General features: G+C 45.4%; 2 protein-coding genes across 2 annotated transcripts; both read left to right on the forward strand.

Moving 5' to 3' along the window:
• The first annotated feature begins 409 nt into the window (after positions 1–409).
• LOC112881854 (probable S-adenosylmethionine carrier 2, chloroplastic) lies at positions 410–5,542 on the forward strand. The gene is made up of 11 exons (XM_025946750.1): positions 410–773; positions 1,113–1,195; positions 1,526–1,602; positions 1,988–2,078; positions 2,269–2,322; positions 2,396–2,491; positions 2,632–2,721; positions 3,579–3,630; positions 4,831–4,892; positions 4,964–5,044; positions 5,296–5,542. The coding sequence occupies exons 1-11, from the start codon at positions 722–724 to the stop codon at positions 5,416–5,418; spliced, it is 861 nt and encodes a 286-aa protein (XP_025802535.1). The 5' UTR covers positions 410–721; the 3' UTR covers positions 5,419–5,542.
• An 821-nt stretch (positions 5,543–6,363) lies between these two features.
• On the forward strand, positions 6,364–8,162 carry LOC112881853 (cyanohydrin beta-glucosyltransferase-like). The gene has a single exon (XM_025946749.1). The coding sequence runs from the start codon at positions 6,374–6,376 to the stop codon at positions 7,982–7,984; it is 1,611 nt and encodes a 536-aa protein (XP_025802534.1). The 5' UTR covers positions 6,364–6,373; the 3' UTR covers positions 7,985–8,162.
• Positions 8,163–10,619: the final 2,457 nt, after the last annotated feature.

The raw sequence follows: 10,619 nt of genomic DNA on the forward strand, positions 1-10,619 counted from the left end.
GCTGCCCAGTACCGCCGTTGGGAGCAACTCAAGTGCTACAACGGGTTCAAGTCCTATTGTACTATTACTAATGGACTGTAACACCACTGAAAATACACCTAAAATTCTATAAAAAAAGTAAGAATGCATATAATGTCGTACAAAGTTGAAAATTTAGGTTGAGCAAACACTCGTGCAAGGATGAAGAAAAGGGGAATCGGCTTATGAATAACTACCGTCATGGATTCACGTGGCATCTGCAACAATTTATATGTTAATTCTTCTCTTTTTTTTTGCGCAGGTTCTTGTTTGACCCCAAATTTTACTTGATTACAATGATGATATAATCCATTTTTAGTTCTGATAGTTTTTTTTTCTTATTCAAGTTTAGATGTCCATGCACCGTAGTACGGTGTGGTAGCATCTGATTTCTTCCCCACCATCGTCTGTCTCGCGTACGTAACCCGTTGAAACCAGACCGTACCACACACAAAACCTCTGAAAACTTGGCGACAAAACCCTCCCCATTTCTCGCTGGACCAAGGAGGCCACCAAAACCGATCCCCATTCCCCCCAGTTTTTTTACCGCCAGATTCGCTGTTGCCTGGATCGATTTTTTCTGCATCTTGGAGAATATACGAGGGGCGGGCGGTTCAGCGCGCAATCACTTGGCTTCCCGTATCAGTTCTTCCATCGGATTTCGCTATTGCTGACTGAGCCGCGCAAGAAGTGTTGGCGAGCCATGGGCGGAGGTGAAGACGGGGGATCGTGCAACCTGCTCCAAGTTCTTTTTGGTAGGGGGCGTTTTCTTTCATAAACAAAGATTTCAGAGTGGATCGACCTCCGGCTCCATTTAGTTCAAGTTTTTACATCTTTGGTTTTAATTCATTTGGGTTGGATTATGCGTAGGGATGCAAATCCATTTGTTATCAGGGTATACAGTTTTGTGGTACTGTAGACATCCGAGAGTTGTTGCAGCAAGTTCGCTGCCATATCATTTCTCTGTAGTCAAGTTTACTTTTCTGCAACTGGATTAGGATTTGGGTGCATAGCAGCACTTTATGGCACATAATGTGGTTTTTGTTGTTCCTCGCGCTGCACTTGCTTGATGTGTTTTCTTTTTCCAATTTCAGAGGGTGCAGTAGCTGGAGGAGCTGCTGGTGCTGTTGTCGAAACAGCTTTATACCCTATTGATACAATAAAGACGAGGCTCCAGGTAAGTTGATTACATATTTACATGGAGTGCCCTTTTGTTCAGCTTATTATGCAGTGCTTGTTCTGCAAATAGCCCGTACTTATATGCATGGTAGAATACATATCTTTAGCGCTGATTAACTCACTTGGTTTAGTGACTTTAGACCAATGTATATCCACAATCTTGTTCTTGAAGCAGCAATGCGTTGTCTTCCTGTTGTGCTTGTGACGTCCACAAGAATCCTATCTGTTCTTGAAGCAGCACTGCTTGTTGCAATGTTTATCTGCTGATCAACCATGTTCTTGAGGTTCATAGATGCATTTTGTGAGAAATTTTCTCTTCTTTGTATAGGCTGCACGAGGCGGAGGTAAAATTCAATGGAAAGGCTTGTATGCTGGCTTAGGTGGAAATATCGTGGGTGTTCTTCCGTGAGTATTTAGTAAATTATACTGAAGACTGAAGAATAACAGGTTTCTTATACTAGCTTAGAGGTTGCTATCACGCTCTTGGCAATACAAACTGAATTCGGGTGTACCACTTCTGGTGTATTGCAGTAGTGCCTATTCTCATCTATTTCATGCTAATGTTGTGCTATAATACATATCTATGTTATCGATGGTTTTATTATTCCCACATTGTATTGAGGTGATGCTACTTACTAGTCCATGATCATATTTCCACAGTCAATGCCTAGTTATATTCGTTACAAATATGCTATATATAGACCATGATTATGTCAGCATTACCACTTTTTTTTTGCTACATATCTCTGTTTCCAGTTGTTCTCTCTGAGCAATGCCACATTTGTTACAGTGCTTCTGCAATATTTGTGGGAGTATATGAACCAGCTAAAAGAAAACTACTGGAATTGCTTCCTGAAAATTTGAGTGCTATTGCTCATTTGGTAAGTCAGCTTAAAAAGTATCTACCATAGCCGCCTTATTAATTTCTTTAATTTCAAGTCTTTGGAATTGCTTAGCGCCAAATAAATGAGATATATTTGAAAAAAAATTAATACTATTATGCTATAACCTTCGAAACCATTTTTCTTTACAAATTTCAATGGTTCTGTGTTCTGAAGAAATATGCAACAGACTGCAGGGGCAATTGGTGGGGCTGCTTCTTCTCTTATTCGTGTTCCCACAGAGGTCAGTTTTATTCTTTCTGCCCTTGGCACATTCAAATTTTGCTGAAATTTAAATTAGATTTCACTGGATTCAGGTTGTTAAGCAAAGAATTCAAATGAGTGAATTCAAGACTGCGCCTGATGCTGTTCGCCTTATTGTTGCTAAAGAAGGAATTAAGGGTCTTTATGCTGTATGCATCTTTTAATCATATGACAATTTTCTTTGTTCCACATTTTGTGGAATACTGACATCTATTTTTTGCATTTGTGCTGTCTAAATTCTAATTTCAGTGGATGATCAGTTCTACACACTTTTTTCTTTTGTTTGAAGGGCTACGGATCCTTTCTACTGCGAGATCTGCCATTTGATGCTATTCAATTTTGCATATATGAACAGCTCCAAATCGGCTATCGTGTAGCGGTACTTATTTATGTTTAATGAATCTTATGTATTGTGCATGAACAAATCTAATTATCTTTTAAAGCAGCATGCCATGAGGAGTGATTAGGGCTCTGAATGGAGGTCCAACCATTAGGTTGAGAAAAAAAAAATACAAACTAGTCCAAACTAATAAAATGAATCAAACTCTAATAAGGGGAAGTAGTGTTATGTGATCAATACCATAGCGTTATGCTGCCCATGTACAAATGGAAGAGAAGATATTCAGAGTGAATGCATCCAAAATTCAAGATAAAACAACCAAAGAAGATACTAGAACTTATCATGGAAGTATCCTATCTAGACCGCAAAATCCATATATCATAGCAGCTTAACTCCAGGACAATTGTGGCCTTTCTATTGTTTATGAATTTATCACATTCATTGTGGGCCTCTTTCTTTATTGTTTCTTATTTACCTCCTCAAAATCACACCAAGTTCATGGCTTCAAGGTGCCTCCAGTATTTGTAATTGAAATCTTATGGTTTGCTTCATTGCCAGTCTCTGGATTTCTAGAACACAGGCGGGTCGATTCCCGCTGTTGTTTCCAACAAGGCAACAAGCAGATGATAATATTAGCAATAGGAACTGCATTCCTCTATTTTTGTTCTGTGGCTACATGTGGGATGTGGCATGTGGGAGTGTCAGACACTCAGACTTTTATTATTACCTATCTTTTAGTTTTAGTGAGCGTAAACTGACTTGCCATGGTTAATTGCAAAAATATTGCTAGGTAAATGCAAACACATGACTGGCTATTGTTCCATAGCACCTGGAGCTGATATATCCTAGGATCTCTAGCACTTATTGACTGTATGTTAACTTTCTTATGGATCCAGGCAAAGAGGGACTTGAAAGACGCAGAAAATGCAATCATTGGTGCTTTTGCTGGTACAACTGAACTTCCCTGCTAGGCTGGTTTCCTGTACATTCCAATTTGCTATTGCTTCTTATATTTTATCAAGCTTGTGCACATTTCATATCAGTTAGAACGCCCCACCTAGCCAATCCGACCATAAAACCCAGGTGTTATAGTGGGAGGGGTGGGGGCCTTTATCCTTGGTCCAACATTCCCCCTACGGCGTGCGAGCCCGGCGTAGCCCGCAGCAGGTTTGCCCGGCGTAGCCCGCAGCAGGTCTCAGCACACGAGAGGCGCAGCGGAAATCGCGCAGCGGAAATGCGTGGCCGGGAGGGATCGAACCCAGGACCTCGGCTCTGATACCAAGTTAGAACGCCCCACCTAGCCAACCCGACCATAAAACCCAGGTGTTATAGTGGGAGGGGTGGGGGCCTTTATTCTTGGTCCAACAATATCCTATAAGCATTCATATCAATATTTCTTTTCAAGTTTTCTTAGGGTTCTATGCAATTTTTCGTATCTCCTTCTTGCCAAAGTAACATTGGCTTTATCAAGTGCAATTCTGTTGAGACACCCAAGCGACATTGTTAGCACAGGGATTTGGTTCGGTAGGCCCCCCTTGGGCCTTGGGCTGCCGCACATGCTTGTGCATGTCCCATAAGGGATAGATGATTAGGTTCTGATTGTATTAGGCAAGGACTCCCTATTGGTTCTGTTTCCATAAGCCATATCTTAGGGTTCCTTGCCTATATAGTTGTACCCGTGCCTTGCATCTATAATCAATCTATTATTCCCGAGCCACATATGCTTTCAGACATGATAGGAGGCAAGATAAATTCTAGATTGGCTTCTCAATGTGCTTTACCTATGTCATAAAATTTAAGTACCAGAAATTCCAGGCAAATCATAAATCAAATGGAAAAAACTTACATTACGACCTTCAAACTTTTTAAGCCATCTAATGTTAACCTTGAATTATCAAACAATTTGCACTCTTCAACTGTGGCTACTGTCTGCACTGGAAACCAAAATCCAGACTGGCTTTGCTGACATGGTACCAATGTGTTGGTGGCTTTGACATTTGGGTGTCGACTCCCCCACCAAACCAGCATATATAAGTATTTGGTTTTTAAACATATTGCATCTCAAGAGCCAATTGCACTTTTGTTACCATACCCTTCTATTTTCGTATATATATGATGGTAGGTTAAGTGTCCACTTCATATTGTCAGGTGCCATTACTGGCGCTCTAACAACACCCCTCGATGTCATGAAGACAAGATTGATGATTCAGGTAGATCTTGCGACTGCATGAGGCCCTTTTTCATGAATCACGGCTTACTTTATAGTTTCCTCTGCTTGCAGGGACATGCAAACCAATATAGAGGATTCGTAGACTGTGCACAAACTATTCTGCGAGAGGAAGGCGCTGGCGCCTTCTTGAAGGTAAAACATTTGCAACCGAAGTAGATGCACAGTAATAAGAATTTGCACGTCCACAATGACGATGAGAAATTGCATGAATTTTACATTCTGTTGCATTTCAAATACTCTGTGGTCCAGATTTGAAAAAATCCGCTTGTTATATGTCTCCAATCTCAATAAAGCAATATAATAGAATAGCTAGACCGCAAATTTGAATATGCACATTCAAATTCTGGCCGCGTGCAATTCAATCAATATCATTCTGGTGGCAGGGTATCGAGCCAAGGGTACTGTGGATTGGCATCGGCGGATCAATCTTCTTCGGCGTTCTGGAGAAAACAAAATCGATTCTAGCTCAGAGGAGCAGCCGTAGGAATGCTAGGCTCAAACTTTAGAAGAGGATGGATGATAGATTACGGAATCATAAAAATTTCCCTGGGGGACTTTGGTGCCCCGGTTCACATTCCATCATGTTCCATTGGAGCAAGGGTTCTTGGTTTTCCTTTGGGTTGAAAGTCTTCTTGTGGGGTGGTCACTGTTTTGAGATCGTTCTGGTGAGAAGACACAATTGTGGAGGGTAGATTCTGTGGTGTCACAGAGAACGAGACCCGCGTGCGGAGTTGGATTTCGCCGTACGTCCAGGCCCATCTCCGATTGCCACAGTGGACCCGACCGGTCGGCCACTGAGGGCGATGGAGACCTCTGTCCTCTCCTCTCCCCCTTGGAGCGGCCTCTGCAAGGTCTCCCTCTTCTGGAGATGTGCTTCCCTTGTGGTTGGTTGCAGGTCCGGACACCAACCAGCCACGTTGCAACGGAAGGCAAGGTGGAAGATGTTGCTGAATTCGAACAAAAAGCAGAACCCGTCGACGATGTCCTCTTTTCCATCCTACTTCACCGCGACACCAAAATACCGTCGGATGCGCGAGCTCCGATGGATGCAGCTCCGATAAAATTGCAGAAATCGTCATGGCCGATAGCGATAGGAGAGCCGCGGGTAGCTAGTTTGTGCGGCTGAAAGATTGCCGCCTTTCTTCAACGCCGTGGGGCTCCAATGAATGCGGCACCATCCTAGTGAAGTCCACACGAGCCTAAATAAGCACGGACGTGGATGTACACGTATCATCTTTTATGTATTTCTAAAGCATTCCATCAAAAATTTTAATTTGGCGAGAATCCAGTAAAAATACCATATTGTAATTTAAACGGACTCGAAATAATAAGAACATGAAAATACGGTAAAATCCGTGTCGAAAAAATCCATTGAAGAAAAAAAAAGATCAGCCACGATGTGTACGAGCCTTCAATTTAACTTTCCGTTTTGTCGTGGATGGTCCGGCCGTCCGGGACCGCATGTCTCCTTCGCGATTGGAGCGGGAACAAAGAAAAAGAGAGAGAGAGAGAGAGGGAATTTGGTGGCACCTGCCATTCATCGGTTGCCATGTGATGATCATATCCTTATATACCGGCAACTGCCACCGGCAGAGGACGTGCTTCTGCTGCAGAGGAGTGCAGGAAGAAGCAGCCGCATCCTCGGCCGGTATGGGTTCGTCCACGACGGCGGCGGCCAAGCCGCACGTCGTGCTGGTGCCGTTCCCGGCGCACGGCCACGTCGCGCCGCACGTGCAGCTCGGGCGCGTCCTCCGGGCCCGCGGCGCCCACGTCACGCTTGTCCACACCGAGCTGCACCACCGCCGCCTCCTGCTCGCCCGGGGCGGCGAGGCCCCCGCGGACGAGGGCGGCCTCGACGTCGAGGTCATCCCGGACGGGCTGTCGCTGGACGACCCGCCGCGGACGCTGCGGGCGCACCACGAGGCGATGGAGCGCAACTGCCTCGAGCCGCTCAAGGCGCTGCTCCGGGACATGCTGCGGGGCCGGCCCGGCGCGCCGCCGGTCACCTGCGTGGTCGCCGACACCCCGATGCCGTTCGCGGCCGCCGCGGCGCGTGCGGTCGGCGTCCCCGACGTGCAGTTCTTCACGGCGTCGGCGTGCGGCCTCATTTGCTACCTCCAGTTCCCGGAGCTCCTGGCGAGGGGGGCCATCCCTCTCAAGCCCGGCTACGAAAGCGACGGCTCCCTCGACGCGCCGCTGGAGTGGGTGCCGGGGATGAAGGGCGTCCGGCTCAGGGACATGCCAACGTTCTGCCACACCACGGACGCCGACGAGTGGCTGGTGCACTTCCACATCCACCAGACGCGGACGGCTGCCGCCTCCGGGGCCATCATCCTCAACACGTTCTACGACATGGAGAAGGACGTCGTCGACGCGCTCGCGCCGCTCCTGCCGCCCCTCTACACCGTCGGTCCGCTCGCGGGCGTCATAGCAGCGTCGTCGCCGCCGTCTTCGTCCCCCCCGGCGAGCGGCGCCACCAGCCTCCTGCAGGAGGACAGGGAGTGCATGGCGTGGCTCGACGGCAAGGCGGCGCGCTCCGTCGTGTACCTGAGCTTCGGCAGCCACGCCAGCATGAAAGGCGCACGGCTGCGGGAGTTCGCGGCCGGGCTGGCGCGGTGCGGCTCGCCTTACCTCTGGGTGCTGAGGCCGGACATGGCCGCCGAGGTCGAGGCCGCCGGCGAGGGCGGGCTCGTCGTGCCGTGGTGCGCGCAGGAGGCCGTGCTGGCCCACCCGGCCGTGGGGCTGTTTGTGACGCACTGTGGGTGGAACTCTATCCTGGAGAGCGTGGCCGCCGGCGTGCCGGTGCTGGGATACCCCGTGCTGTCCGAGCAGACGACCAACTGCCGCCAGGTGTGCACGGCGTGGGGCATCGGCGGCGAGCTGCCGCAGGAAGCCGGCAGCGAGGAGATAGCGGCGCTGGTGCGGGAGATGATGACCGGGAAGAAGGGGATGGAGGCGAGGGATAAGACGCTGGAGTGGAAGAGGCTGGCTGAAGCGAGTGCCAAAGAAGGTGGCTCGTCCTACGAGAACATTGGTCGGTTGATGGAGAATGTGCTACTCAAGGGGCTGTGATTTCACTCTTGATGATCGTCCACGGCACGTGATGTTCTTGGAAAGATTTTTAATTGTATAATAAGCTACACTATTTATCTGGCAAAATATTTTTAATAAGTCATCTTTCGGTCTAAGAAGATATTTAAGGATTGAGAATAAAATGTTCCAAGAAACAAATAGAATTTTTGTTACTTCACCTGATATTTCTACCAGGCCTCTTTCTCCAGAGGGGTGTGTGTGGGAATTAATGCGTTTGGGAGAAAATGTAAACTTGATCAAGACAAATATATACATAACTATCTAGATGTGATTTAAAGATTTATCAAATATGTTTAAACCCACCTAAAAAGAGTTTTGCAACCTAAGACCATATCCATGAAACTAACATATCAAGCTACTATGTGAATGTAAAGGCAGTTAAGTTGCATGTATCATTTATAAAAAGCTACCCCTAATCTAGGTTGTAGTTCCATAAGGATATGTCAGGGTCACCAACATTTCTTGGTTCATGAGGATTTAATCCCTAAAAGGAATTAATCCAAGGAGCAATTCAGTTGATCCCTCCCACATGGTAAAAATTGAAGTCTATAAACATCATCCATTGTTGTTAATACAAATATTGTGAGAAAAGTGAAGGAGAACTAATAATTTTACACAATATGGTGTGGTTTCAGTTTTTTGTTTTAGACTTTCAGTAGTAATCCAACTAAACTTCAAGCCATACAAAACTGGACCAAACTGTGCAAAGAAATGTATCACTACAGATTAGTTCAAATAATATCAAGTTTCAACAGAATAATAGATTTACTTATAACAAACATGTCACCCATAGATCATCAGATAAACTCAAATGATAAACTAGCAGAATTAGTAATCACCACTCATGATATGCTACCCCCATATAAAGCACGGAACAAAAGACATTCTTAAATAGAGGAAACCATAACTAGCTCAATGTTGTAGGTAAATGACTGGATATATTGCAAACTAAAGATCACAAGTGCCAAGATCAGCTACAAATATACGATTGGAAATTAAAGTTGTTACTAACATGCAACTGCATGTATGTAGTTCAGAGCCAAAATGTTCAGGATTCCAAATGGAAACTTGGAAAGACAAAAAGCAAAAGGAATAAAAGCAAAAGTTCAGATGCGCTATCTGAACAAGTTATGCATGTCAAGTGAGTAAATAGACTAGATAACTCCTATAAATAGTCGATAATTGAACTGAATTGATGAGGTTGATTGGTTGAAGTGTTCGAGGGTGATGGAAGTTCGCCTTATCCAACTACCAAACAATGATGTCAACACCATCGAAGCTGGATGGCAAGTATATTTGAATAGAGGAAACTAAGCAATCATGTTTCTATGCACGCAAGACATAGATTGTTGCATCACTAGAACCATATAATAATATATTAGTTGTATAAATCCTATAATTTGTGTTCCACTTTTATAGGCAAGCCATAAATCCACAAGACTCACATCTCATATAAACAACTTAACTAATAAGCTACACCTATAAAAGGAACAATTCTTGTGGTGAAACTAACCATCATAGAGGTCTCCCAATGCTTCAAACAGAGGAAAGGCCCTGCTGCGGAACTTCTTGGCTTAGTTATTGGGATCAGCTGACCCAAATAAAAACTTCATCACCGCCGCCCATGGAATGGATGGACTACCAGACTGGTGGTTGAGCTAAGCTAGGGGGAAACACGGACCATGGAACTAGATTATCGAAGTACGCATTGATCTGATCCAAGCGGAAAGCTAGGCTTAGTTATTGGGATCAGCTGACCCAAATAAAAACTTCATCAGCCCTATAGAAACTGAAAGGTCCCTAGATGTCGTCTAGAGGGGGGGGGGGGGGGGGTTGAATAGGCGTTCCAAAAAGTTTCAAGAAAAATAGCAGCCTACAATAGAAAACTGGCTCAACCGGTTCAAGTTGGCTCAGTCTCTTTGAACCAGTTCAGCTGGTTTGCAAACACAGATTTGAATTGCCACGCAAATTTAACCAATGAAAGTTGGATCCAAGAGTTACCATAGCCTTGTAGAGGTATAAGATAATAGATCCATGGAGAACCTACCCTCAAAACACTCTCAACAAGTAGATCAGGCTTGAAACCCACAAGTCAACAGGAACAATCATACGAACGTGATGAACAAAGCAAGATAAGGATACACAAGATTTAGATTCAAAGTTCACTCCTACAAAAGAAGCTATGTCTCCGTTGAGGAGCCTACAAAGAGCTTCCTCTCCCAACTGACCACAAAGATTAAGATTGAGATGCTTACTATGAAATCATCCATGAGGATGGGTGATACAAACTTGCCGGGGCTGCCCACACGAGTTGGATGCTCAACGGCAACGCCTAGCCGTCTAGGAGCCCAAGAAGCTCCAAGAGTAATAAATCCAAGAGATGCTTGACCGTTGTCTTCAAAGCTCAAAGGATAGAGCTAATGCTAACGAGCTCCCCCTCAAGGTCTCTCGCAAGCTCCACTCAAATCTAAGTCAAAGATGTGCTCTAGAGTGGAGTGGGAGAGGGTGAGAAATGCTTGGAGAAGTTTTGTCTCAGGTTAGGTCGAAATGGCCAAGATAGTAAAAAGGGAGAGGGTGAAGGGGTATTTATACTCGAGACCCCACAAACTAGCCA

Source organism: Panicum hallii, chromosome 2 (assembly GCF_002211085.1).
Source record: "Panicum hallii strain FIL2 chromosome 2, PHallii_v3.1, whole genome shotgun sequence".
Lineage (NCBI taxonomy): Eukaryota > Viridiplantae > Streptophyta > Magnoliopsida > Poales > Poaceae > Panicum > Panicum hallii.

Excerpts from the sequence above, each read along its gene's own strand:
- LOC112881854 (XM_025946750.1), top strand. The coding sequence starts at position 722 with ATGGGCGGAGGTGAAGACGGGGGATCGTGCAACCTGCTCCAAGTTCTT. Across the intron at positions 1,603-1,987 it reads AATATCGTGGGTGTTCTTCC|TGCTTCTGCAATATTTGTGG; the intron begins GTGAGTATTTAG and ends CATTTGTTACAG. Across the intron at positions 2,722-3,578 it reads AAATCGGCTATCGTGTAGCG|GCAAAGAGGGACTTGAAAGA; the intron begins GTACTTATTTAT and ends TTATGGATCCAG.
- LOC112881853 (XM_025946749.1), top strand. The coding sequence starts at position 6,374 with ATGTCTCCTTCGCGATTGGAGCGGGAACAAAGAAAAAGAGAGAGAGAG.